Raw genomic sequence first — 26884 nt, forward strand, 5'->3', positions numbered from 1 at the left:
GATTGTAGTTCCATTAGTGTCTTCACCTGATTCTTCCTAGTTACTCCAGTTATGTGCTCATTAGGAATTGTATCCAGGATGGGCACAGAGCAGCATGAGTGCCTTGTCTGGTCTGGATCAGAGCACATTCCACTCGTTCTGAACCCCTTGTTCAGCAGGTGAACTATGTAGGGTAGCCACAGGAAGTGCTTTGGACACAAATTAAGGGGGTTTTATGTCTTCACGGAAGTTAAACTCATCTCAGAGTACAGTAAACAATCTGAAACAAATGTATAATTTACTGCAAATCTCTGCTAATGTAATTCATGCATGTGATCCTCCTCAGATACATATACAGTACTGTGCTCTCTGGCTGCAGCTAATTTGGCGCATCCTTCCCCTAATAGCAGTAATTTTTTTTTCCAAAAGTACCTTGGCGAATATAAGTTGGGAATTAGGTTACTAAATGTCTGAGGGGCTTTTGAAAATTTTATCTGGTTTGACCAAATTTTAGAAAACAGAAGTACCTTTCGGAAAGTTGTCAAAGGGAAAAGGATATCAATATCCCGATGACCACATCCAGAGGGATCACCATACTGTGATCAAAACTGAACCGTGAAATTGCATCCTGGTGGATGACCCAAAAAATAACAGGCCATAGCAAAGAATGGCAATTGTAACCAGAGAATTCAAGAAACACGATATTGAGTGAGACCTGATGTGCAGGAGAAGGAAAGTTCTGGACCAAAGTGTTAGTTACACTTAATTGTGGAAAAGTTCAGTTGATGGTGAACGACAAATCCGCAGTGCTTGTTTCATTAAGAAATACTCAACCAAGTCATAAATTATCAGCATCATGGCTCTCCATGCAGGAATTGGCATACAACACACATCAGTGTCCAGGGTTGGAGAGTATGCACTGATGATGGTTTTGAGATCCAACAAAGACAATGAGAGAGGAAGAAAGTACACACTGCAGCCTGACTCAGCAACCTGGATCCACCCATTCCATTGGGAAAGATCTTCACCACTTGTGGCAAGGTCTGTGGATTATGGATGGTTCTTATTAGTCACTTGTAGGTCCACCTACAACTGGTTATTTTATGGAGGGCAATCATCCCTAACTTCCAAGGAATCACCGATGGACATGCTTAATCCCTACCATGATGATGGCTCGATTGTGTCTATGGTTAGATGCATCTTATTAGGAAATGTAGTGGCACTTGTTATGATAAATGGAGACTTAATCATTTGATTAGTGATATCAACAGTTTGGTCTCCATGATGCATTGTATTTTTTTGGGGTGGTGGTGGGGATAATATGAATGTGAGCTTTAATTAGCAGTATCTGTTTCCAGTTTTGTTGTAATTACTGAGGAACTCTGTTGTAGCTGTATTATTTGGTGGTTGGAAAGAAAGAAAGTAAATGTATTTAAAATGCTGTGCTTTGCTTCCCTTGTTTTTTTTTTAAATAAACCTGATTAATTGAACAGAATGGAAAAAAGTCATGTTAGTCAATGTGGTATTTGTAGTTGTGTTCACATTTAGTTGTAAAACTATCAGTGCCATTAAATCCACTACATTTTCCAGTGTATATTTATTAGCATTAATATATGCGAGTGAAGCCTCACAAGCTTTAGCTACAGGTACAGTTAAGCGTTTGTGTAGTAGAAGCAGTGAAGTTAAGCATATGCAGGAATCCCTATAGTTACAAATATTTACAAATATTTAGTTTGGCAACAGCACCTTACTCAGATGTTCCTTGCTGTACTAGTACTAATGCAGTATCCATATTTTTCACAGTACACTCTTCAAATTACAATGTGTTCTGGAATTAGGCCTAATGCAGGGGCTTGCCTGTGCTGTGTAATTTTATTTTTTGCAAATACTTTGTTTTTCTAGCAGTGTAAGAAAATGTACTTTTAAAACCACTATGTGCAATTAACATTCAAGCATTACAACAGTTTGGTGGTAGGTAATGTCTCCTATTTCTATAAAGGTATGACAGAAAGTTCTTATTGGATACCTAATAAGCTTTAACAAACACACCTTACATTTTCTTTGCCTATTCGGAATTATAGTTCAAGAGACACCTGAGACTAGTTCCAATGGGCACAATATGCCTGCTTTATTTGCTGTCACACAGACAGGAGGAATAGAACTAAGTCTCTATTTGCAATCCCAGTATAAACAGCTGAAAAGTGGGTTCTACATTTGTCATTACTTCCAGAGTCTTTGGGAGAACTCACTTGACTTTGTCCTAACATGATCTGGAATGCTATCCGTTCTTCAGTAAGGCAGGCTTTTTTCATTTCTTTTTCTCGGAAAAGATTCATAGTCTAGAGCGAGTGTATTCTCCTTTGTGAGTGGGTTGGAACTCTAGCAGAAATGATGCATCTTTAATGACACTTTCATAAGGAATCCGGTACAAATTTGTCTTCACTTTTTTCCTTCATTTACATTTCACTACTGATGTTAATGAAAAAACAATTCCTTCAAAAACATCTCTGTGTGTGTTAAGACATTCCAGGAAGCATAACATAAGGCCAATAGGCTGCAGATCCAGAAACAATGCTCCTGATTTTATTTGAAGAATCTCCAAGCCAACACCTTTTCTAGCACATTGTGGAAAAATTATTTTTCATTTGCATTTTTTCTGGGTTAGATGATAATAGCCACCAAGTGGTGGACTTGTAAGTCTGTAATGACATTTTTTTTTCTCCCAAAAGGGAAATGTTAGTGGATGCGCTATTTAATTAAAAAACAAGAACAAAAATAAAGGTTTCTGGAGGGGGTTTTAAATTTTTTATTTTTTATACAATTAAATCCTGAATTGTTCTCAGTTGTTAAGTTTGTTGAACTAGAACATTAGGAATAGACTACAGTATTTGCAGTGAATGTCATTGTGAGAAATTCTGCTTTTTAGAGAGTTAATATGCTTAAAATTTTAGCAGAAAATGACAGAGGAACATTTAAAACTGAGTAGTTTGCCAGTCGTATTGCAGCATATACAGGCATTACTCCTTTCTTTTCACATGCTGTATGGAATTTTATAACTTTATTTATAACATGCCTCCTACTGAAACACACTGTGCTAAAAATCTTAATGGCACCACTTAAACAAGACAGTTATTAAAAAGTGTAACACATAAAATAAAACAGATGGCAATAAAAAGGGAAAAGCATTAAATAACGGGCCTACAGTAGCAAAAACATATTTTATAAATAAGCAAAACATCTTTTGATGTAAAAAAGTGAAGATACTGGAAGAGAAACTGAAAGATTTTTTTTTTGAGGGGGGAGGCAAGCTAGAAATCCAGACCTTAGCAGCTCCCATTTCCCTCCCACGTTCAGACAGGGTGGTAGGAACGTTTGGCAGTGGGCGGTATGCAAGCACACTAAGTCCAGGCTGACGGAAGCAGTCTCAGCTATGGCCAGGGTCTGTTAAGGCTTTCAAAAGTCAACAGTGCCAGTTGAAAATCAATCTGCTAGTTTATAACCTGCCAATGTAAAGAATTCAGGGCGGGCGTAATGTGCGCAGTCACTCAAGCCAGAGAGCCAATGTGTTCCTGTACTCCGAGTCACCTGCAGCATGCAAATACACACGAACCTTCGTGAGCTGGGAGTCTGCAATACGGGAACACCTGTGATTTGGACCCCCATGTGGCTGGAGCACCAGTGCCGGCTCCCTGAGCCTCGCAAGCTGGATCCAGTCCTTGGGCTCTGCCTGGCAGAGGGAGGTGGGAGCACAGTGAAGCACTTGTCTGGATGCTTTCCCCCACCATGGAACCTGGCCAGTGCGAGCGGCAGGGGGCAGCGCTTGGGAGCAGCGGGGACGCCGAGCCACGGGTGCCCCCAGGAGTGGGATACCAAGAAAGCACCTCAAGCCCAGACCCTCCACCCCATCCTAGCCCTCCATGCACCCTCCCTGCCAGGCCCCACCCCCGTCCCGCTCATGCACCCATCCATCCTCCATCCCTCGTTCCCAGACACCGCACTAGGAATGTGAAAGCTTCACTGGTGGAGGTTGGAGCTGCTTCCCGCACACCATGGGTAGGTTGCTGCTACAGCCCCATGGGGCCTCAGAGGTGTTTATCCGTGACTCCTTCGGGCATGATTCCAAAGGGAATAATGTAAGAATGCTCATGATAACCGATTGCTGGCCCTGAGCCAGCTGTTAGGGCTCTCCTGCCACTGTCTGGCAAGGATGGTGGTGAGATGTGCACTGCACCACGGGGAGATCCAGGAGCCATTGAGGTTGCTTAGAGCTCCAGGAAGGCATTTTGTCTGGGGACTGTCACCCATGTTTGGACTTCTGTGTGGGACCAGCTGTGCCATTTAGGAGCATAGGCCCACCCCTTTTGGAGAAGCTAGTGCTACTTAACCCACAGGTCCATGTACTCGCTAACTACAGGGCCCTTGATTGTAGCCAGCCCTTGCACAGGGCCACCCAGGGTAAGCCAGAGGCTCCCCACCAAGAGCTTAGGGGTAGCTTAGCACATGCATGGTCTTCCATTTGGCAGGAACATGTTCTTGCAGTGGGTTAAATGTATGAAAATGCATCAGTGCCAAGTTCTGGTGGCTCCTGTTTGGTGCAGCGTGGTATGAACGCTTTGGGTGGCCAGGCCGCATGTGTTCACTTTCCTTTCTCCTTCCCCCTCTCTACAGCAGCAGCAGGAAATGCTAGCAATGAAACACCAGCAGGAGCTCTTGGAGCACCAGCGAAAGTTGGAGCAGCATCGCCAGGAACAAGAGCTGGAGAAGCAGCATAGAGAACAGAAACTACAGCAGCTCAAAAACAAAGAGAAAGGCAAAGAAAGTAAGTAGCAGCAAGGTAGTGTGTTTCAGTAGCTGGATAGGAACCAGGGACACTAGAGATGGGTTTCTGTGTGATTGTACAAGGTGGGTCGCAATGCTTCCGAAATTGCCATGGGGCGCTGCATAGAGGGACTTGTTGCATGAAAATCTCGTGGAAACTGAGACAGGATTGAGGAGAGAGAAAGAAAAGGAATTCGGAGCCCTCTTTTTTGTGTTTAGATCTGTAAATGCAGTATGTTAATTCTGGATGAGTTTTCTTTATAGCTTACAGCATGTGGCTTGTGATAGCGCCCAGGGAAAAGTGCAACCAGACAGTAAAATGATCCCGTAAGAACACAAGTCTGGCTGTGCTGGGGTCAGATCAGTGAGCCATCCAGCCCAGTATCCTGTCTTAGTGGCCAGTAGCACATGCTTCAGAGAGAATGAAAAGAACATGAAAATTAAGCGATCCATTCCTTGTCATCCAGTCCCAGCCTCTGGCAGTCAGGTGTGTCGGTACTTACATAGCATGGGGTCGCATCTCTGGCCAGGTTGGCTGATAGCCAACTTATTCGCCGTGAACTTACCTGATTCTTTTTTTAACCTACTTAGACTTTAGGCTTTCTCAGTGTCTCCTGGCAGAGTTCCACAGGTTGACTGAGGATTGTGTGAAGTCCTTCCTGTTGTTGTTTTCAACGTGCAGCTTCTTCACGTTACTAGGTGACTTCTGCTTCTCACCTTATATGAAGGGAAAAGCACTCACTTGCTTCTCACCTGCTCCTTTTGTTCGTACATAGCCCCTTTCGGCTCTCCAATAAAAAGAATAATTGTCAGTGGAGGTTTTTGTAAACCCTGAACTGCAAATATGTGGCTTGATGCTCCCAGGTACCATCATCATTAACCAAAACCACCAGAACATAGCCACGTTGCATTATTTTGAAGACATTACTTTGATTAAACATGAGAATAGTTTAAGACGACAATGTGTGGATGTGTGGTCTTATTAGTCATATTCTGGTCTTTCTTGGTTTCTCCATTGTACATATTACTGCCTACAAAACTTCCTCGTTTTAACCACGTTCTTGGATACCTGCCCAATCTACTTTATCTAGAAGCAGTAAGAAACGACATTTTCCAAAAGATGGAATTTCTAAGATTTATGACTCTCTATACAATGAGCAGTGTTGCACCTTCAGACAGTGCTGAGCAAATAATTTTGAGGACCTTCTTCATTGTCAAATGAAAAGTGTTCTTCAACCTATCTGGTGTTATCAAAATGTTAAGTATAATATGCCAAAGCTGGTGCTCGTTTTGGATGGGTTTTCTATCCACCGCTTGGCAGTGTGTAATTCTGGCCAGATGACTTTCTTGCATTCTGGATGTTATCCCTTTGGAAGATTGGCTTACACTGTGGTTTAGAAGAGCCCCCATACACTACTTGCTATGATGACTAAAATGTCTCTGTGATGCTCTCGGAGAATCTGTTCTGTCAAGTGAAGGATAATTTTAATCCATCATGATGATAAAATAGACTGGTCTCTTGTGCAGTAGATAATGATTAGAAATTACACAGTTGACATTTTAACTCTACGCTTTGAAATTTCAGATTTTTTTTTTAAATGCTAGATTTTCCATTTGAAGAAATGGATGGCAGACTTGTAAATGAATTAGAATATTGTGTCGGTCTTATTGTCCACAGATACGTTGAACAAAGAGACCCTTATTTGCAAGATTTCTCAATACAAAGTCTACATATGAGATATTCATCTCATTCCCCTCTTGCTTGCAGATGTGACATTTTAAAAACTTGAGTATGCATGAGACCCCTTATCTTAAATACCTTTTATTAAAAGAAAGCTGGGATACCTCGTACAAACATTTTATTCTACATGTACTTTTATGCAAGTACAAAAATCCTCTTCAGAAACCTTTTTTAGGAAATGAGGAATCTGATTATCTCCTTTTTCAGACATAAATTGCAATGACGTACAAATCTAGATAATAAAGAAGAGTTCTTCATCGGAGCCTCTTTGTCTTTTCTTTTAAATAAGTCTTTATGTTGACGGGAGAGCCAAAGATTTTGCTCTCAATCTTTAAATATTCTTTTTTGTTACTTTGTGAATGGAAGTTTTAAGTCTTAATTCACAGCTGCTTTCATCAGATGAAGTCGGCTAAATAACCTCTTTATTCTTGGACATTTCAGGTGCTGTGGCAAGCACAGAGGTAAAAATGAAATTACAGGAGTTTGTTTTAAGTAAGAAGAAAGCTTTGGCACACCGGAATCTCAACCATTGCATTTCTAGTGATCCCCGCTTCTGGTATGGGTAAGTGGTACTGGACTTAGCACCATTAAGCCGGTGCCACCTTTATTTGCAATACCTTGGGCTGGGGAAAAGGGCTGATGCGTTTGATGGGCAAACTGTTAGCTAATGGAATAGTCAATGCAAAATGCATTGACTACTCCATTTGTCAATTAGTCAATATTTAACATCCTTAGCAAACAGTATGTTTAAAAGAAAGGAGTTGCAAAATTAATTAGTTAAATTGTAACATAACTAGATCGAAGTTTGTCACGCGTGTGAAAGGAACAGTCGGACACCCTATCATATCTTTTTTAGTTTGCGTATGGATGAAGATTCCATCCCTAGAACGTTAAATTCAAACACTGTTATGTTTTGTAATACAAGGATGAGGGCTCTAATGTAAGGTCTATCATGATGTTTCTACTAGCAGAGGACTTGTTCCTTTCCTTAATTTATGATCACTTAAATAGATTGTTCTTTGTAGTTACACTTACAGATCAATCTCTACTAGGCATCTAGAAGTCTTGAATTCAGCAAACGATGCTAGAAAATTGGGACTCTAGAATAATAGGAAAATTGTTGTTGCATTTCATTGGATTGTCACTGGAGTTTTTTTAAAATAAAAACATTTTAAGTTTACCCCTCACGTTACGCTCTGGGTACATATGTGCAGTATCAATAAAAAATTAAAGGTGCTAGCTCTTAAAATTAAGCTATTAAAATACCAAATGTACTTCATTTACATCCCAAATTAGGAAAGTTTGATATTTTATTATTTCATAAAGAAGTAGACAATGAAAAGTACGAAATGGTAAATGACTTATAACTTTGTATTGGTATGGCTGTTTTTCCCCCAATAGCTCATTCTTTATCTCCCTTCCATGCCATAAGTATGCAGTTTGGTTACATATGAATGTGTTCTCGAGAATACACTGTTAAGGAGAGAAGATACAAATAAAATGGCTTTTTTTTTGTGGTGGGCTGCTTGGATACCCTCTGATGGAACGTTGCCCACATGTTAGACTGGCACTCACACCTGAACGTGGTGCTTCCAACAGAACCTCAGCATCTTTGCTCTGAAAGGAAGAAGAGGAACTACTTTCAGGTGCTTCCCAGCCATCTGAGCAGACAGTAGAATGTGAAAAAGAAATCAGAGAAGTACTTTGCAGCCAGCAGTACCAAAGGCTGGTGGCCTATCTACAGAATTACCTGGACACCTGCATATTAGCCGTTGCTGCAAGAGAACTCTTGATGGGGAAACATAGAGGGAAAGGGCAACAGTGACATGATACAGATCAGCACAAGGCTTTTTAAGCAATGGCCTAACCACCAGTTTTTCAAAAGATACCTGCAATCTGCCCCTATTTCCAGAGGTGTGTCTGTGATTGAAACTAGGTAAAACTCTGAGCTGGCTTTTTCTCTCTGGACACAGATGTGTCCCTCTGGATTCGGCTATTCCAGTCTGATCATTCTTATCCAAAACAAAGATGATTAATACTTCTTACTGTGCCGAGTTTGACACTGGTTTGGGCGGATGCTAGCCAAACATCAGTGTTCCTGCTCCTGGAACACTTTTGCTGACTTGAGACTTTGTAGACAACACTGTGTAGGAGGTGAGAATCCTAAAAATACCATTCTTGCCACCTGACAGGTTGCATGCCACCAACTTACCATGAGCTCTCTCTCAAAATGTGTGTGTGTGTGTGTGTGTGTGTGTGTGCACGTTCGTTCGTTCGTTCGTTCTCGTACAGGGAGAATGTTGGGCGCAGGGTTGAAGGGGAGGCTTGTGTGCGGCGGGTGGGCAGGCACCAGTATGTGTGCAGGTGAATGCAGAGCGCTGGAGCTGGGAAAAACTGACCAAATACGCTCTGGCTGGTTTGTGCTGCTCCAGAGGGGCATGCAGACTCATGCGTTCTTTTCAATATTTGTATCAATATCAGAAACTTTAAAAACCCAATATTTGCCAATTAAAAAAACCATTACGCTTGAAAGAAAGTTGAGTTCATGTCAGTTACGGGTTCAACTGAAAACAAATCCAAACATACTAAAGTGTGGAAATGCACGATTAAGGCATTTTCAAAAAAATCTTAATTCTAACCCATAGTGACATGATAGGATAAGAACAGCCACACTGGGTCAGACCAGCGATCCATCCAACCCAATGTCCTGTCTGCTGACTGGCCAAAGCCAGCCTGATTAGGGTGTCTGTTCTCTCTTGAGTTAGTGTTAATTCTTCAGTGGTTTTGTAGGCTACTTAGTACTCATAGCTGTTGGGACTATTGTTCTTCTCCCACCTCTTCCCTCTCCCTCCCATTCAAATATTTTTGTTGTTTTTCTCATGGGGGGGGGGGGGAGGTCCAACTTCTTTAAACTGGAATGCCAGTTTAAAAGGGTTTCCCCCCTATAAACAAGCAGTTTGCATCAGTGATGGGCATACTCCGTGTATTTACTGCTTTGAAGGCTCCCATATCCCCAATGAATGCAAGATTTCCACTTCTTTTAAGGGAAGATACTTTAAAAAGAGGGGAATTAAGTATAGATTGTTCATGATAGAGCAAGCCTTACAACCAGCTTTGGACCTAGCTACAGAGAATCCTCCTGTGCAGAAGTAGAGTCCCTGTTAGTGCCTTGTCTGTGTCAAGATCATGCTCACCAAAAGCTTCTGAGGCAAAGACCGTGTGGAAACTGCAGCCTCCCAACATTCTGCATGAGCGAGGCCCCAGTAACCGTTACCATGGTGCTGAGCACGTCCCACTCAGACTATGGAAGTAGGTTAGAAAAGTGGAATGGAGACTTCTCCTCAGAGGATTCAGTCACCAGAGACCTCACACCCCAGGATTGCTGATGAGGCTCTGAGCATTTTGGACATAGTGAAGCATTACAGGACTCTAGTGAAAGCCCATTTGTGGTGATAACGAGCCTAGTACCAGCGACGGCTACCATCAAGGCCCATGATCATAAGACTGGTCTCTGAGGAATGGCAGTACTCTCGATGCCACCCTCAGTGTCTCAGTCAAGGGATCAAGAACAGTCACTTGATGGCTGGATCCCTGCAAGGCTTGTGCATGAATCCAATTAACCCAGAACTCTCCTACAGTCATGAGATGGTTAACGTGTTTGTTAAAAGCAAGAGCAAGACTGGAGTTAAGGGCAGTCACAAAAGTCTTATTGCCACTTTCTTCTCCTAAACACAAACAAGTCACTCAAGATCATGACAGACAACCTTGCTTGTGCGTATGTATAAGTAGTCAGGAAGGAGTGCATTCCCCATTGCTCTGCACTGAAGTGATAATGCTTTGAAACTGGGGCATAGCCAGAGAGCCATTGCAGTTTCTTGCATCCCAGGTAGACAAAACAGTGTCATACTACCTCAGCAGACTGTTTGCCCTAAATTGCAAATGGGAATTGGGCTATAGCCCTCTGTAGCCAGCACAAAGTTCAGAATATTCTGTTCCAAGGGAGGATTCAGTCCAGACACCTTTCTTGTTACAAGGGTGTGTGTGTGTCCGTGTGTCCATTGTTTTTTAAAGGGTCTCAGCAAGATCAAGACAGACCAGGCCAGGGTCACTTTGATTGCAGCAACCTGGCCAAGATGAGTTAGATTTCCTTACCTCTTCAGACTCTGCTCTTGTCTTTGATAGAGGCCCCTGATCAATTCTTGACTGCTGTGTCAGAATGCAGGTAGAACATGTCTCCTCAGTCTGAAAATTCCACAACTCTCACATGATTCCTGAATGGTTCTTGGGAGTAGAAGCATCCTGTTAATCAGAGATAGAACAAGAGCTATTAAATAGCAGCAAGGAATCTACAGGGCATACTTGCCTTCGGAAGTGGAGTCCATAATCCTCATTGGTGTAACAGCCGTCACCTTTCAATTATGCAGTTGTCTTTCTGCAGTCATGGATGAGTTGTTGGAATTGAAGTTGTCAGGCCTGTAGGAGTTCCATCAAGGTTTACTTGCCATCTGTTCACCATCCAGTTTTCTTTAAGCGGCACAGGAAGTCTACAACCACACAGGAGGCCATCTTCCATACGTTAGATGTTTAAAAGGGCATTAGTACCTTACTTGGATAGAACCAGAGCATTTGGGAAGTTCCTTGGACTTTATTTCTATGGCAGATAGATCTAGGCTCTAGGTCCCCGTCTCCATGCAGAGAATGTGTAAGTAGATGTGGATGTATTATTACGTGGTATGGCTTGGCTAATGCTCAACCTCCCCTATGAATGACTGCACAGTCTGCTCCAGGTAGATTACAGTCAACACCCATAGCCCTACTCAAGGATGTTCCAGCTACTGAAAGCTACAATGTAGTCTGTGGTGCATGCTTTTTCCAGCCAGTATGCTTTGGTTCACTCTGCTAAGTTGGATGCTGTAGTCTGATAACAGTTCTCTCCTCAGTGCTGGACTCTGTTCTGAAACTCCCACCTTCTTAAAATGGTATGTCAGAAGTCACCTGAAATGGAGCACCACCAGGGACTCTGTTCGAAGGAGGAGAGATTACTCACCTTGTACAGTTACTGGAGTTCTTCCAGATGTGTGCCCTGTTGGTGCTCCATTAGCTACCCTCCTTCCACCACTGCTTCAGAGTTTCTTGTATGGGAAGAAACTGAGGGCGGTTTCCCCACACAGCACCATATAGCCTGGTTGCGGGGCCTGAGGATATGTAGAACACACTTCCAAGCCAAATGTGCACTGCTGTCAAAAATATTTTGAGCAAAGTCACTCTGTCCACCTGACATTGAGCACCCAAAGAGTGACACATCACAAAGAACTTCAGTTCCTGCATGAGGTGAGTGACCTCTTCTTTCTGTCTGACCACACAGTCTAGGGTTAACTCTCATTGTCATGCATGTGCAGTCTCTGCTGTGAATGTTCATACAGGATCCTTTAAAATAAGCCGGGACTATTTATTTATTTAAGTCCACTTACATAAAGTTTCCTTTTTCTATTCTTTCCACTCCAGGAAAACGCAGCACAGTTCTCTTGACCAGAGTTCTCCCCCTCAAAGTGGAGTATCTGGCACCTACAATCATCCTGTCCTGGGGATGTATGATTCCAAAGATGACTTTCCACTCAGAAAAACAGGTACATCCAAGATGTATTTTCTGTCTTGTGTACTAAATATGGGTGGTTTTTTAAATGTGTATTCCCCCTTCTTTTTAAAACCCACCTCTGTGGTATAGTAGAATGAATGAAAAGTGTTAGAATTTGAGTAGTGTTTAGTTTGGCGAGGCTGAAATTTAAGCCATATAAAACCAGCATGGGAAGCCTAATTTACATGACTTTTGAAGGTTTGTTGTCCTCATCACAAGAGTGAAATTAAAACTGAATTGTTTTCAGTCAACAAATGTTTCACTGAATGAGAAAAATGTATACTTCTTAATACTCATTTAAGGGCCCTTTTGTTGCATGTAGAATATTTTACCAACAGTAATAATCTTTGCCAGTCGATGCATGAGGATTTACAGTAAAGTTACTGGCTCATACCTGTGTACAGTTGTTTCTCAACAATGCTGTTCCCTTTGATTGAAGGGCCAGTTATTTCTCAGCTCTATGTTATGCAGATATCTGTTTTGGTTGGCTACTCTCATCAACGCCACATAATATGCCTATAGCCAACATGGAACCTTGGCTTCTAACAACAGCCTATAACTCTCTGAATAAATACATCCAATGGGTTCCCCTCAATCTCACTAACAGCTGTGCTGGGAAAGGCTGAGCACACACAACAGTGTGTTGTTTTTTAAAATATCTGCTGCCATTTTTTCAGTCATTTCTTAGAGCAGAACCACACTTCATTGGATGTAGTTTCTTTTAGTATTTGCCCATAGGATGAAATTTTAAAATAGGAGCAGACCTACCTACCTTGACATTTAAATGATACAGGTAAAAACTAGCCAAGGCAATCGTACAATAAATCTGTACCTGTTTTACAGCTATGAAAGACTTTAACTCAGATTCTCCTGCTTCTCTAACATTGATAGTGAATTTTGGGAAATTCTGTCTGTGTCCTGTTTTTTCTTTAGTTTGGCTTTCTTTAAAGATTGTGTCTGTGAAGATAAATGGGCGTTCATCCTTCGTATTTTCAATGCAACATTTTCATGACATATGGAAGGTTACAAAAAAAATTGAGACTTGTAACTTATAGACTGTTTTTCTTGCAGAAATGTTGCCTACAAAAAGACAGTTTATTGATGACGTGTCCAATTATATTCTAACACCTTACTGGATCTAACATAGTCTCTGCCCTCAGTGTTCTTAGTCACTTTTTTCAACTATTTAAATTGCGTTTGTAAAGCACTAGAGCATCGAATTTTAATGCAAATCATGTATAATCAGTATGACAGCTGTCACTCTATTTGGCACTTATTGTTCTGTGCACCACAGAACTTAGGAAACATGTTTTTGCCAGCTAGTTACATTATATTTTTTGCATATTACTCTAACATAAATAAACTGTTGTCATCTTGTGCAGCTGAGAAGTTTCTCACTTCGTAGTTTCAAATAAGTTTGGTCACAAATGAAATGGAAAGAGGGAAAGGCCAAAGAAAATGCTATAACGGATATCTGTTTTAATATTACTAGTTTTGTGTTAAAAATGATGCCGTATTGACAAGCATACGAATTTACAGAGATAAGTATTAGCAATCAGCATGAGGAGTCATGAGAAACAACCTTAAACCCAACCACAAGTGGGAGAATTAGACTTCAAATGGGAGGAAAAAGCTCAACTTGCTATTACCCTTTTTGAGCTGAAAAAAGACAAATTTGGAGGCTTTTGTAAGCAATGAAATACTTGTATCTTCTGAATAATGCCCAAAATCTGTTTAAAAAGCTACTTTCCACTTTGTCCGTACTCAGAACACGTTTGAGTATAAACTGGACCCTGCCACCCAGTCAAATGCCTTATCTGCATTGAATGAGGGTACTTAGAATCTCTCATAATTGAAGAAACATTTTTAACTTTTCTAGTAGTATTCTTCATCTCTCTAATGGACTTTCAGGTAGAATATTTCAAAATGGCATGCAGTTTAAAGGTGCCCACTATAGGGTCCAACTTCAACTAGGCTTGGTGGAAAATATTTAATCTTTGACTTATATGGTCAGCTATGTGAGAACTTCATGATTGATCATTTTTTGCATCAGTCATGCTAGTCAGTATGAGAGCAATTTAGAATAAGATTCGTAGATCCCCAGGGCAGAAATACCATTGTGATCATCTAGCTTGACCTTCTGTATAACAAGAAACTTCTCAAAAATAAGTCCTGTAGCACATCTTTTTTTAAAAAAACCATCCACTCTTTATTTTAAATTTCTCATTGATGGAGACTCCACTGTGACCATTATATCGGTGACTAGAGTATAGGCCATCAGTTTTTTACAGATTTGATCTATTTTTGTAATAAACCATCCCCAATCAGGGGTATTATAAAGACGAGGACCTGTTGTGGGTTCTTAGGTTCCCCAAGAGGTTAAGTGGGACAGTATCCTTGATGTTAGCTCATCCAAATGCAAGAGGGGTGTTTGCTGTCAAGGAGCAATCATATGCACTGCTCTCTTGCCATCATGTCACATTACTGGTCTCAGTGGCGAAGTGCCTCCGGAAAGCTCATGTTGTTCAGTTAACTCTAATTCTGTTTCTTAGTCTCCTTGGCTGCCCATGGTCTGGCACCATTTGTTGTGCCATTTCCCTTCACTTGGCAGTTCTTCCAACTTCTGTCCCATGGATGCTTGTTCCTTTCCACAGCCTTCAAGTAAGCTTACCTCTAGTCCTAAAAAAGTCTTTCACTTTATCGCCATCTGCCGTAAGAATGCTATCCCATCTCACTACCTTCTTTTTCTGCCAACTGTCTGCTTTAAGACTTCCATCTGCCACCTGACCTCTCTGCTCTAATACTCTTGTAGGGCTAGTTCTAGTTAAAAAACAAAATAAAAACCTAACAAACTAAATCTGCAACAGCATCATTTGATTTGCGGTGAGTTATTTTAGAGGTGTAATTGATACTACACTAGCACATTGTCGTTCAAAGCACAGATATTGGTTCTTTTTGGAAATCCAGAACAGTAAGTACATTTGGATTTTTTTCTTTAACTCCCTGATGTACTGAGATACAAAACATACATGCTCAGAATGTTATGTTTCTTGGGGAAGTGCAACATCAACAAAGGGAAGGGAAAGTTGGAGTTCATCCTAAATAAAGACCTTCATTAGTATCTAAAGCTCAGCAGGTGTGCTTTCAGACTTTGGGGACCAATAAAAACACTGCTTTGAATTGTATTTGTAACTTAGAACTGCTCTATCATGCCTTTCAGCTTTTATGAAATTTGTTGAAATCAGGCTAGTTGAAATACAAAATCGACCACAGTGCGGTTTGGATTACAAGAGCTGGAATGCAAACATTATCTTTGATATGGATTGAGTGACAGAAGAGGCTAAGAGAACACAGCTTGATTTTTATTCCAAGTTCAATATTCAGTGCTGGCAATTTGACTTGAATGCTGAGAGAGTTTGATATGAAGTCCTTCAGTGATTAAATAGTTAACCACAGTAGATTATTTTTAGTGTCACTTTTCTCCCTTTTCAATGACTTCAACTGCATCATGACCTCTTGGGCAATATATAAAGAAGACTTCCCGCAAAATTGTTTGTGAAACAGTAAATGCCAACATCATGCCATTAGCATATCATTAGTATAGCCTCTCTCACACAGTCCTGCTCTAATGTAATTTGTAGGGCTGGATTGATCTGTTGCTCTTTCTTGGCCATTGCTTTCTGCTTGAAATTGTTTTACTCTGACTCCTTAGAGATGCAGTTTATAAGTACTTATGTCCTGTTCTTCTAATAGCAGCGCTTTTTTCCCAGTCTCTTAGATTCCTTTAGGAGGGTATGAGTGTGCATATCCCATTTATGGCCATTGAGAAAATAGGGGTGATGTTTTCCTAAAACGAGTGACACTTTTAAATGTACTATAGCTGCTAAGGTGCCATGCACTGAGCTAAAACAATAGTTGTCTATTGTAGTGATGTCTCACAGTGGCCACAGGCAGCTAATCTCTTATTGGTTTTTGCTACACCTGATGTTTGATCTTTTATAAGCTCTCCAACACCTGTTGGGGCTTGTCCGGAACACTCATGTATTTGTTGAATTTTTAATATGTAAATTTTATTTACCAGATTAGGGGTCTGTTTTGCCACTTATTATTTTTCCTATATCCAGATGTTTTGCTTTTGCTTTTCTTGTTGTCCCTTGACTTTTAAGAAGTGTGAATACTTCGAAATGCCCTGCTTTAATTCTGAAATGGACACACAGTCTTTTCTTTGAGAGACTGAGGAAGATAAACAGTGGCACTGCTCAGTATACCTGAAAAGCCCCCCCCCTCCCCTTTTTGGATCGTCTAGCCTGCTAGGTACTGACCACCTGCTGTCAGGTATTTTGTCCTGAACTTCCATTGCCTTCTATAGGAGCTGAGAACGTTTAGCATCTCACCAGACAAGAAAAGGCATAATTGTGGTAGAGCAGCTACCTCCTCCTCCTTTTGTGCCTCCACACATCAGGCAGGAGCCTGAGAGGGTGATCAGGAGGAGAACATGCTCAGAAGGCTACAGAGTCAAAAAACATTTTCCTGTGATGTTGCAAATCCCTAGGTAGGATGGTATTCTACTGCTTAGCTGGTAGAATCGGTTTGCAAACCATGCATTAGGGATGTTCCATTCTGTTGTGCATTAAAACATTGCATGTGCAAGAAACACAATCACTTTTTGAACTGATTCTGATCCTTTGGATGCGTGCAGTGGCTTGTTTTATGACAAAGATTGTTTACAGGAAAATAGAGTAGGCTGAAAGCTCAACGCTGTGTAGGAGTACAATTTAGCAGGAGTCTTTGAGTTTGGTACGACGTAGTGTCACTCACGTTGGAGAGAATCTTTGTTTTCCCACCCACGTTGTATTGCCTGCTGATGCAGTCCAAGTTTTGGTTCTGCTGCATTGCTTGCTTTGTACCACATATCCACACGTGACTTCTCAGGTATACTCTTTCAAGGAAAGGTAGTCGTTGACCTATTATCCTGAGCATTGCCTATAGTGGGGAGAGAATAGCTTTTTGCATATTCGGGATGTTCAATTTCAATTAATCAGCTAATTGAGTAGTTGATGGAATTTCCATCGACTACTCGATTAGTTCGCTATCCCACTGCGCCTCTGCCTTTGAAATGTACAAGAGCCACGGGCAGCTCTTGTACATTTCAAAGGCAGAGGTGCAGCACTAGGGACCCCATGCAAGCAGGGACTGCTCCAGTCCCTGCTTGAGCTGTTTCCGTCTCTGCTTTCCCTGTTCGCTCCCCTCCTTCCCCCTCGGAGATGGTGCTTGGGGATCTGGCTTTTAAGCCGGCTCCCCCCAGCACCAACTCCTTCCCCTCCCCCCCCTGCTGCCTCAGATATAGAGGAGGGCAGGGAACAACTAGTGGAATAGTGACTTGACTACCCTATAACCCAAGGCTTATCCGGTAGTTGACTAGTTGCTTACATCCTTAGCGCATATATTTCCGAACTATATATTTTAGAAATGTGCATCTGTCTGCCCATCTGAGTACCCTTGCTCAAGAACTCCTCCTCCTCCTACTCTCAAGACCCAGACTGAGAGACATTAGACTCTACACGCTCCTCATGGTGTCAGTACTTGCACCAGCCTCGCAGCTGGAGCATTTGTACTTGGTACTGAGTACTCAGCATCGACAGGAAATACCTCTCTGGCATCAGTCCACGTCACCTGCACCAGCAAAGAGGCCGCCAGAGAGCACACGGGATGGGGTACGCTCAGGCATCCATACGACAAGCATAAGGGAGAAGTTGAGTCAAGAGCAGTTGCAACCATCTCGCTTTGACAAGAGCATGGCCAACTGGCAGCTAGTCCACTCCCTCCATCTGCCGCCTCCTCCACTGCGTGATAGAAGCACACAGCACCTCGTGGTGCTGTCCATTCCAGAAGCCTTTGGAGTGGCAGAAGCCACCTTCTCCCTCCCGGAGCAGCTTGCTCCTCAGGAGAGAGGCGCGACAACCTCTCCTTCCCAACTGTCACCCCTTGCATCCTCCACAGGTCCCAGACCTGTAGCCATGCCACAAAGGGGACACACAATCCATTTGTCTGAACTTCCAGTGTGTTTCCTTTGGGTGGCTCCGATCCTCCTTGAGATATATGTTAAAGCTTGTGGTCCTCATGCTCATTCACATGGAAATTCTTATTAGAGGGAAGGTTTCCTGTTGCAATTAAGACCTGTCGCAGCAACATTTGTAATATTAGCTAAGTTGAGAGACCCTGATCTTTTTTCCATTTTAAAGAAGTTTCTTAGTTGGACTATTTCTTCATTACATACCTTTAGCATGTAGTAATTAATATATTCCCAATACAAAACAGAATTCAGATAAGTACCATGCAGGAAATAACTCCAGTATGAATGCTGTCCTCCTTTTAATAGAATTTTTGTTGTCGTATGTCTTTCAGAAGACAGATGCTTTAACCAGCTGTCAAATGTGCCTACATTGCATGCGTATGTCGGTACTCCACATATATCCACCATGTATAGAACGACATCTATATGAAACATGGCTTTCCTATAAAGTACTGACCCATGCGTCTAATCAATTAATGTATTTAAAATGTAAATTTGCTGGAAGAGTAAATTATCTACCTTAAAGAAGAAATACTTTCTCATAAGGCTGAACATTCTCGTGTCTGTCTGTACTCTTAAACTAATATCAGGTCCTTCCCTTTAAAGCAGAGCTGGGGTTTTTTTTCTGCAGTGACACTGAAGAAAATGCAACTTAAATTTAAATAGCTGCTTCTTTAATGTTGTCCTTCTGGCAAGCAGCAGATTTATATTCATTCCACTTGCTTTATGTAAATAGAATATCACATGATTTTGCCCTTCACTAATAAATTTAAAATGGAATTTTAAACATCTGATGCTTTTAAAGTACCTCCTTTATATTTTTTTAAAGCAAATTTAGGTAGACAAGTTTTTCTCTGTCCATGGTATATTCATGAAAAGCCCCTTTTCTAACATTTCATCAGAGAACAATTTGGATGAGAACTTTCTAAGCATTTGGTCATGAAGCTGTGAACTTCTGCTTTGTGTACTTGCCACAAGTAAAACATTGTGTTTGTCTTCTACACTCTTTCTAGTGGTCAAAGACAAATCTGAGGAAAATAATTCTTAGCCAGGCGTTGATCAAAATCAGTTTGTAAATCTAACTTGAAGTCAGTTGAGGAAGTTTTACATTGTTGACGCTTGGGCACGCTGGCAGTTTTTGGTGACAAAACATGCCAGTGTAAACAAGGCCTTAGTGTCTAAGGTGCCACAGGACTCCTTGTTGTTTTTAGTTGTACAACAGTCCTCAAACTAGGCTTGGGAAATGAAGACCAGTGTTCTTTTGTTATCTGCTATAGAGGCCCACTGATTCTTTTATTAACTTGCCTACTTGTGTGGTGAGCAGTGAAGGGGTGTCAGGTGACTGTCTTGCTTCGGATTAAACCTCATGGACTTGTCAAGAAGTCATCCTGCAAACCCCTGTCTTGAGGCCATAGGTTAAACATTGTAAGATTTGTTTTTATCCAAAGCGTTATTAATCCTGATCCTCAGTGTTCTAACAGAACTGTTGAGGTGGCACCTGTTGGAATATTGCATTATACTGCTAATTCTTTATTCCAGAAGTTAACATCCTATGACTAATTGTCTTTGCATGGCTGTGATTTACTTCATTGTAAATTAGCCAATAAATGTAGCAGAAAATGAGTAAGATATTAAATAGCACTCTACACGCAGTGATGACTTTCCTTTCTTTGTACAGCGTCTGAACCTAATCTGAAGTTACGATCCAGATTAAAGCAGAAAGTTGCTGAAAGGCGGAGCAGCCCCCTGTTACGCAGGAAAGATGGCCCTGTGGTTACTGCTCTTAAGAAGCGTCCCCTGGATGTCACAGGTACGGTGGGTAAACAGTGGAAAGCCGTGCCTCTTGCAGCATTCAGTATAAGGCTTCCATCTTTAAAATCTGTTTTGCCATCTCTGGATTCCCTTTGGCACCTTCCCCTTCTTGTCCTTGGACGTTCATCAGTGAAGGGCTCATTTCCAATGTCACAGGCTTGGTTTCAAGCTCTAGTTTTTAAGCTGGTGTTAAGGAGATACAGATGGTGCCAGTGTAGTATTTCAAGATGGTAGAAATTACAGGTGGTTGGGAAATAGCACATGAAACCTTTCAAAGGCATCTCTGCTAATGCTCATGGATCTAGTTGCTAAGCATAATGCGTAATGGCACCACTCCAACACAAAATGCCCTTGATGCCATGTTCTTTCTGGGTATAGATCTCCATTTTTCCCCAAACAATGTCAGAACATGTGGGTTTTACCATACGCAATTTGTACTCAAGCTACCTGTTTCCAATCTTCTGTGAAAAGTAATTTCCATTTCTTTTTTTGGATAAATTTCACGTTAGGAGGTAAACTAGGTAAATCTTTAGATTACCATGAAATTTAATATTCATATAATATTTAATATTCAACTTAGAGTGCCATGTGTAAGTACATGTAGACAACCAGTGTGTTTGCTTTTCTCAGCCTCCCTAGTGTTGTAGTTCATGCAGCTTAAAATTCAGCTCTGGTCTCAGAAGTGACTCAGTAGAAATGGTGTCATGGGTTTCACACGTGCATTCTCCTCACCAGATGCTCTTGGTTTACAAGTCAGGAGATGCTTTTTCTAATCAGCTGCTGTACAAACTCCACCACAGAGCCGAGAGGCAAGCTTATCGCTTTCCTCCTCATGCTACGGCCTGTGAAAAGGTTCTACTGACTAAATTACAGGTCTTTTAACACTTGTGGATGGATGATGGAAGGGATCACGTGAGGATTCCCTGTTCTGTTCACTCTCTGGGGCACCTGGCATTGGCCACTGTCGGCCGACAGGACATTGAGCTAGATGGGTCTTTGGTCTGACCCAGTGTGGCCATTCTTATGTTCTTGTTCAACCTCAGTGTTTTCAAATGGTGCCTTTGGTAATACCTGCGCACACCTGTCTTTGCTGGGTGTCTACAGATGTTATGTCTGCAACTAAGTTTAAAAAAAGGCTGTTGATCCACAGGAAAGACTAGATTTCTGCTTCCGCTCTGTTGCGTGGGCTGTTACTGGACTAATTCAAATGAAAAGAATGAACATTTTCTTTTGGTCATTACAGTTAGCAGTTCAGACTCTGGATACATGTGGACTGCCCATATTAAGATGAAAATGACATTTTCCCTAGCCAGGGAAGAATTGTAATTTTAATCCATTGGAAATGTCCCTAAATGAAATCAAAGTTTGAATGTTATTGCAAAGATAAACTGAGTGCCATGTGTTTTTCTTTTGTTGGGTAATGCTTGTGGAATCCAATAAATCGTAGCTACTGGCATGTTACTTACAAAAATGCATGTGTGTTCTATCCAACCAAAATCTTCTTTCTAAAATGGCTAGGTTCTCACGAGAATCCCTGGGTGCCCACTGTGGACAATGTTGAAAGGTGGTAGTGAGACTTCAGGTTAATTGGGTCATCTTAGCTCAAAATGCTGCTTAATCGGACAGGGAAAGAAACCAACCCTGGCAGCAGGAGGCAAGGCACAAGGAAGTCACGAGGCTGCTGTTATGCAGAATCGCCTGTCATTTCCAAAATCATGTTCTGCAGGTATGAAGGCTGCTTTGCATTCATGAATAAAGCAGCATGGTCTGCGGTGCTACAGAGGCGCCTCAGCCTCCGAGAGGAATTGTATTTCAAAGCACAGTGTGCAGTTGGTCGAAAAGGAAGAGGTTTTCTGCTTCAGTGTGCTACTTGCTGGCATGCCTGTCAGCTGGGGGTGAGGTGGGGCATGGGGGTTCTAATTAAGGAAGATCCACATCCTTGAGCAGAATTTTAAAAAGTCTTTCAATTTCTTCTCTAACTCTTCTGCAATCGCTGTGAAAGCGCTTTTCTCAGCTGCCAGTGTGACCCGGGAACTAAATGAGCATGCAGCTCGGTCATGGCATCATTCTCATCTCTTTGCAGTGGAATAGAAAATACACGGCTATTCTGGGCAAGTCCAGTGAGGAAATGAATTCCATGTTGCTTAGAGGTTAACTCCATATAGGAAGGAAGAGTGCTGAGTACCAGTGGCTAGTTACAATTCCAGAACAAGAATTTGGGCAGGGGAAATAGCTTCTCCCATTTGCACAGTGTATTCATTGCTCATACTCACAGATGTATGCAATCTCAAGTAGTCCTGTAGTTGGCTTCATGCTCTTTACTACTGTCTTGGGAAGCATGATTTGAGAATTCCTAGTACAAGCTGAGCCTTTCTAGTCCAGCACCCTTGGGATCTGACCAGTTCCAAATCAGAATTTGCTGGACCCCACAAGAAGTCAGTATTGTCTAGCAGCATTACCAACACTGCCCCTGCTCACTGTGCTGTTAGCTGTAACTTACCCCTACATGTCCTCTAACTCTCAGCCCAGAACACTGAGAGCCAGGACTGGTGGCGGTAAACAAACTTTGAGACTGCAGGAGATTTGGCCACACCTATAAGTGGCCATCTAGCCAACTAAAATCCTGCTGGACCAGAGAGTGCTGGACAAGAAAGGGTCAACCTGTGGTGTTAGGAGGGTGTGGAGAAGCTGGTTGCTGATTTTGAGACACTGTTCCATAGTTTCCATGGCTGGGACGTGGTAGCAGCTGATGTCAATTCACTGGAGCCTACAGTCACATAGATGAAATGCACGGGGCTTGGAACAATCAGATTAGCATCTGATTTATAGAAAGAACATCCTTTTGAATAGGTGAAGTCTGTTCATTATTAGGCAGGCAGTTTTCTCAGTTTTAGATTACTTAATCCTCACATTCTCTTGCTTTCAGAGGACAGTCAAGTCTATTTATTAACTCTACTCCCACCCTAATATGTGCTGAGTTACTCCACTAACCAGGTTAAATAACTAAGACAAAAATAGTTTCATGCCCTCAAAGTTATAACACCTGGCTGCATTTTCACTAGGCAACCCAGTGCAATGTTCTAGATTGCATCAGGTCATTATGTCCTAGGCAGTAGAAAACCATACTGGGATCAGCCAAACCCTGTGTTCCCAGATTTGGAATGGCTGACACAAGGCTGCAGTGATTTCTGCCTGCGATGTAGCCTTGGAAAGCTTAGATAGCTATTGGTAAATGTTGGTAAACATGGATTTCCCTGGGCAGCCACAAACTGACAAAAAATACTTCTAGTGATGACAGTGAAGATTTACATTTAGCCCAAGTATGAAAAATGCTGCTGGAGAACTTACTAGTGTTTTGATTTGAAGGGTGATTACTTTGCATTTTCTGATGTGTGATGCTGACAATTTGTGTTTTTTAACAGGTATAAAATTTTAGCTTTTTGAATCAGTCTGTCAATTATAGTTGATTTCGTCTCCCCCCCCCCCCCCAAAAAAAAATAATTCCCTTCCACTATGCAAACATACATGGATTAAAAAACCCTCAAAATGAACATCTATGTTGTTTGTTGGAGTGGTAAAATTAATAAACGGAATTCTGCCTAACATACTTCTGAGATCACTCCGTTTTCGGGTGTTTCTCTTTTTATGGGCAAAAGCAGAGAGGCTCCTATGGGCCACCTCTGTACCCCAGAGGCGTTTTGTGGTGGCAGTGAAATCCCCTCGTGTTCAGTGCTGCTCTGGAGCTGGGACTGTAGCCGTGTAGGGACTCGGGGTTGGATGTCTCACTTCCCTGCAAGTAGGGGTGTTAAGAACACGCTGAGAACGTCTGTGAAGTTTCATACACTGAGGGCTTGCAGCAATGGAATTAGGGCGCTTTATTTTTAGTACAAAATCCTCATGGCTGTGGTGTTTGGGTTGGTGCACACACCACGCTGGACCAGCGCAGGAAGGGTTAATGGGCTATCCTGGAGACAGGGTTTTAACGCTGTCCTGTCCTGTCATCCCTTGTCAAAGAAAGCAGCCACAGGTTGCTAGGAAGGAATACTCCTGTCAAGCGGCTGAGGACGGCCTCAGGCATTTGCCCTGACTGAGGGAAGACCCACCCTAGAATATGAGAATGTGAGGTGTGCAGGCCTGGCCCGAGCCCTGCTGGCAAGAGAGGGGAGAAGAGTTCAATCAATACTTAGCGAGTGGCCACAGCAGGCTAGAATTCCCCGTGAGTGGCCCAGAGAGACTTTGGACCATTATCTCCATGGAGGGTGCCTCCCTCCCTCCCTTCATGTGGGAAGGAAAAGCCTTGATATGGACTGGCTGTGAGTTCTTCCGTCTGCCCCTTCCATTCCCCAAAAATGGACTCCTGGATGATACCCATCTTGGGCAATAGTTTGGCTTATTTATTTGAATAAATGACTTGCTTGCCCCCTCTCGACCACGTCTTGCCTTTTAGCCCAGCTTAGGCTAGTCAATACTCAATTTGTCACCCCTAGGCTATGTCTACACTGGCGGGTTGTTGCGCCAGAAATATGCAAATGAGGCTAAGTGTGGAATATTGTTGAGCCTCATTTGCATACCTAATGAGCAGCCATTTTTGCAGAAGAGGCTCTTGCGCCTATACTGCCCCTTCTTGTGCAAGAAAAACCCTTGTGCGCAATGTAACCCCTTTACATTGCTAGCTGGTACCATGCGTAGAGCATTCATGCCAAAGAAACATTTCTAATTTGCAAGTTAGCAAGAGAAAACTTTAAAAAGGGAAGATCATTGCATTCCTGTCTTAAACATGCTTCAATTATCGGGACTGTTGTAGTTCTACATGCTGCATCTTTTGTAAAAATGGTGACATGTTCATAATGTGGGATCTAATTACATCACTGTCAGAACTCTGCTGAACCCTGGAGTGAGACTGTTAACAGGGTCTGATAAGCTGTAAGCTTAGATAGAGGCTACTGTAAATACCACTGAGTGCACACAGAACTCTAATGAAATGGAAAAGTCCTGAAGCAAAACCTGCTTCTCAGGGTACTTCGTTCTGATAGCTTGGAAGCCAGACTTCACCCTCTGTGCCTCGCTCGGAAGCCCAGAGGTGTGCCCCCTGTGTGCTGCTGAAACTACCACTTGGTAGATGGCGTCCCTCCAGGGAAGAGAGTCTTTCAGACCAGAGCACAATGTTGGCACTGAACAAATACAAAAACTCAAGGAAGCGTTCATTGGGGCACGATTTGTAAAAGGTGGGGGGGGGGGGAGATGCGGTGTGAAGTAACTGTCAAAGGTGAGTAATGAAAGTTAAAACGCGAATGAATTCAGGTACCCAAGAAGAGGGCGTGGGAAAACGTCTGAGCTCAGAAAGTTACTGAATTGTGCAAGACCAAGAGCATGATTCAGATTAAAGGCTGAAATGGATTGGAGGAGACTACAATAGAACTGTAGTGTAACAGTTTGACACAGACTGACTTGGCTTGCTCGTGTGTGTGTGAGATATCAAATCGAAAGTTACTGACCCCTGTACAAAAAGTTAGCAATGTAAGTATGCAGCTGGGCTGTTTGCAGGTACATCTTTGTTGATACCAACACAGAAATGTTTTTTATATCTGCGAGGCTTCTGTTTTCCCCAATAGGTCTCTCCAAATAGCATTGCAGAGAGTGTTTTGTATTGTCTAATGGTTGTTTTTGAATGTATTTTAGACTCTGCCTGCAACAGTGCTCCTGGATCTGGTCCCAGCTCACCAAACAACAGCTCTAACAACATAAGTGCTGAGAATGGAATTACAGGATCAGTCACGAGCATTCAGGCAGAGGTAGAGAGCTGCTTTTTACCTTTTTAATATTTGTGCTCCCAATGAACTTGTGGAAAGTTTTCAGCTAACCCTGCATTTGGATGGCCGCTCCTTAACCAGTGAAGATTTGAATGTGCTGTGTACATAACTTGTGTAGTCTGAAAGTTTCACCGGGGTAGCTGAGTTAGTCTGTAACTGGAAAAACTTAAAAAAACAGTGCAGCACCTTAGAGACTAACAAAACATGTAGATGGCACCATGAGCTTTTGTGGATACAACCCACTTCAGATGAAACATTTTGCGTAGTCTGAGCTTGCTCATTAATATCCCCCTGTAGCTATAATATGGATTGATAGATAAAAGAAGGAAAGAGAAGGTGGGGGGCGGGGGAAATCTCGAAGAGGTTTCCTTGCTCAACTAAAGGCTGCCAACCCTCTGAAGTATTTTGAAATGCTGGATATTTATATTCATGCTTTATAATGTGCAATAATGTCACTTGATTCAGGGAATAAATACAACCTGGTTTAAGTTTCTTCTCCCCTGCTCAGAACTAACAGGCAGACTGTTGCATGTTGACATTTGCCACCAAATTTTAGCTTCCTCTCATCTTTGTTTTTGTTAACCATTGCTTCCAAATTGCATCGTCCCATAACGGATTGTAGTTACCAGAGAACCCCACAAACTGCAGGGTGCTTACGCCATCCTCTCGGACATTTGATGTAGGCCCTTGTCAGGGACAGGCTACTAGACTAGAGCAGGGTCTGATCTAGTCTGGCAATTCCTGCGTGAATATTATTGAATCTATCAGTATGGCTCCGTCATCTACAACTTCCACATGTGTAATCACCCAGACCTTGCCGCTGGCGCTTGTACTGCATTGCTTCACGTTGGCTGTTTCCATTGGCTATTATGCATGCGTTTATGTTTTTAAACTTTGCTGTCAAAGCAGAATGTTGGTTTAATCATGCTGTCCTCCACCTTGTAATTTTGGAGCGTGCAAAGGTGCATTCTGAAGCATAAACCCAGGCTATTTGAACTTTCTAGGTGTGTACGGAT

General features: G+C 42.1%; 1 protein-coding gene across 7 annotated transcripts in view; it reads left to right on the plus strand.

Annotated features, from left to right (window-relative positions):
- The window catches only part of HDAC4 (histone deacetylase 4), a 228843-nt gene that overhangs the window by 131625 nt on the left and 70334 nt on the right, over positions 1-26884 (plus strand). For all 7 annotated transcript variants that reach the window (XM_075934078.2, XM_075934081.2, XM_089779975.1 and 4 more), the window contains 5 exons: positions 4648-4798; positions 6980-7100; positions 12044-12165; positions 19925-20056; positions 25738-25850. In XM_075934078.2, coding sequence (XP_075790193.1) covers positions 4648-4798; positions 6980-7100; positions 12044-12165; positions 19925-20056; positions 25738-25850 — 639 coding nt within the window. The remainder of the gene's footprint in view (positions 1-4647; positions 4799-6979; positions 7101-12043; positions 12166-19924; positions 20057-25737; positions 25851-26884) is intronic.

This window comes from Pelodiscus sinensis, chromosome 7 (assembly GCF_052426305.1).
Source record: "Pelodiscus sinensis isolate ZL-2025 chromosome 7, ASM5242630v1, whole genome shotgun sequence".
Lineage (NCBI taxonomy): Eukaryota > Metazoa > Chordata > Testudines > Trionychidae > Pelodiscus > Pelodiscus sinensis.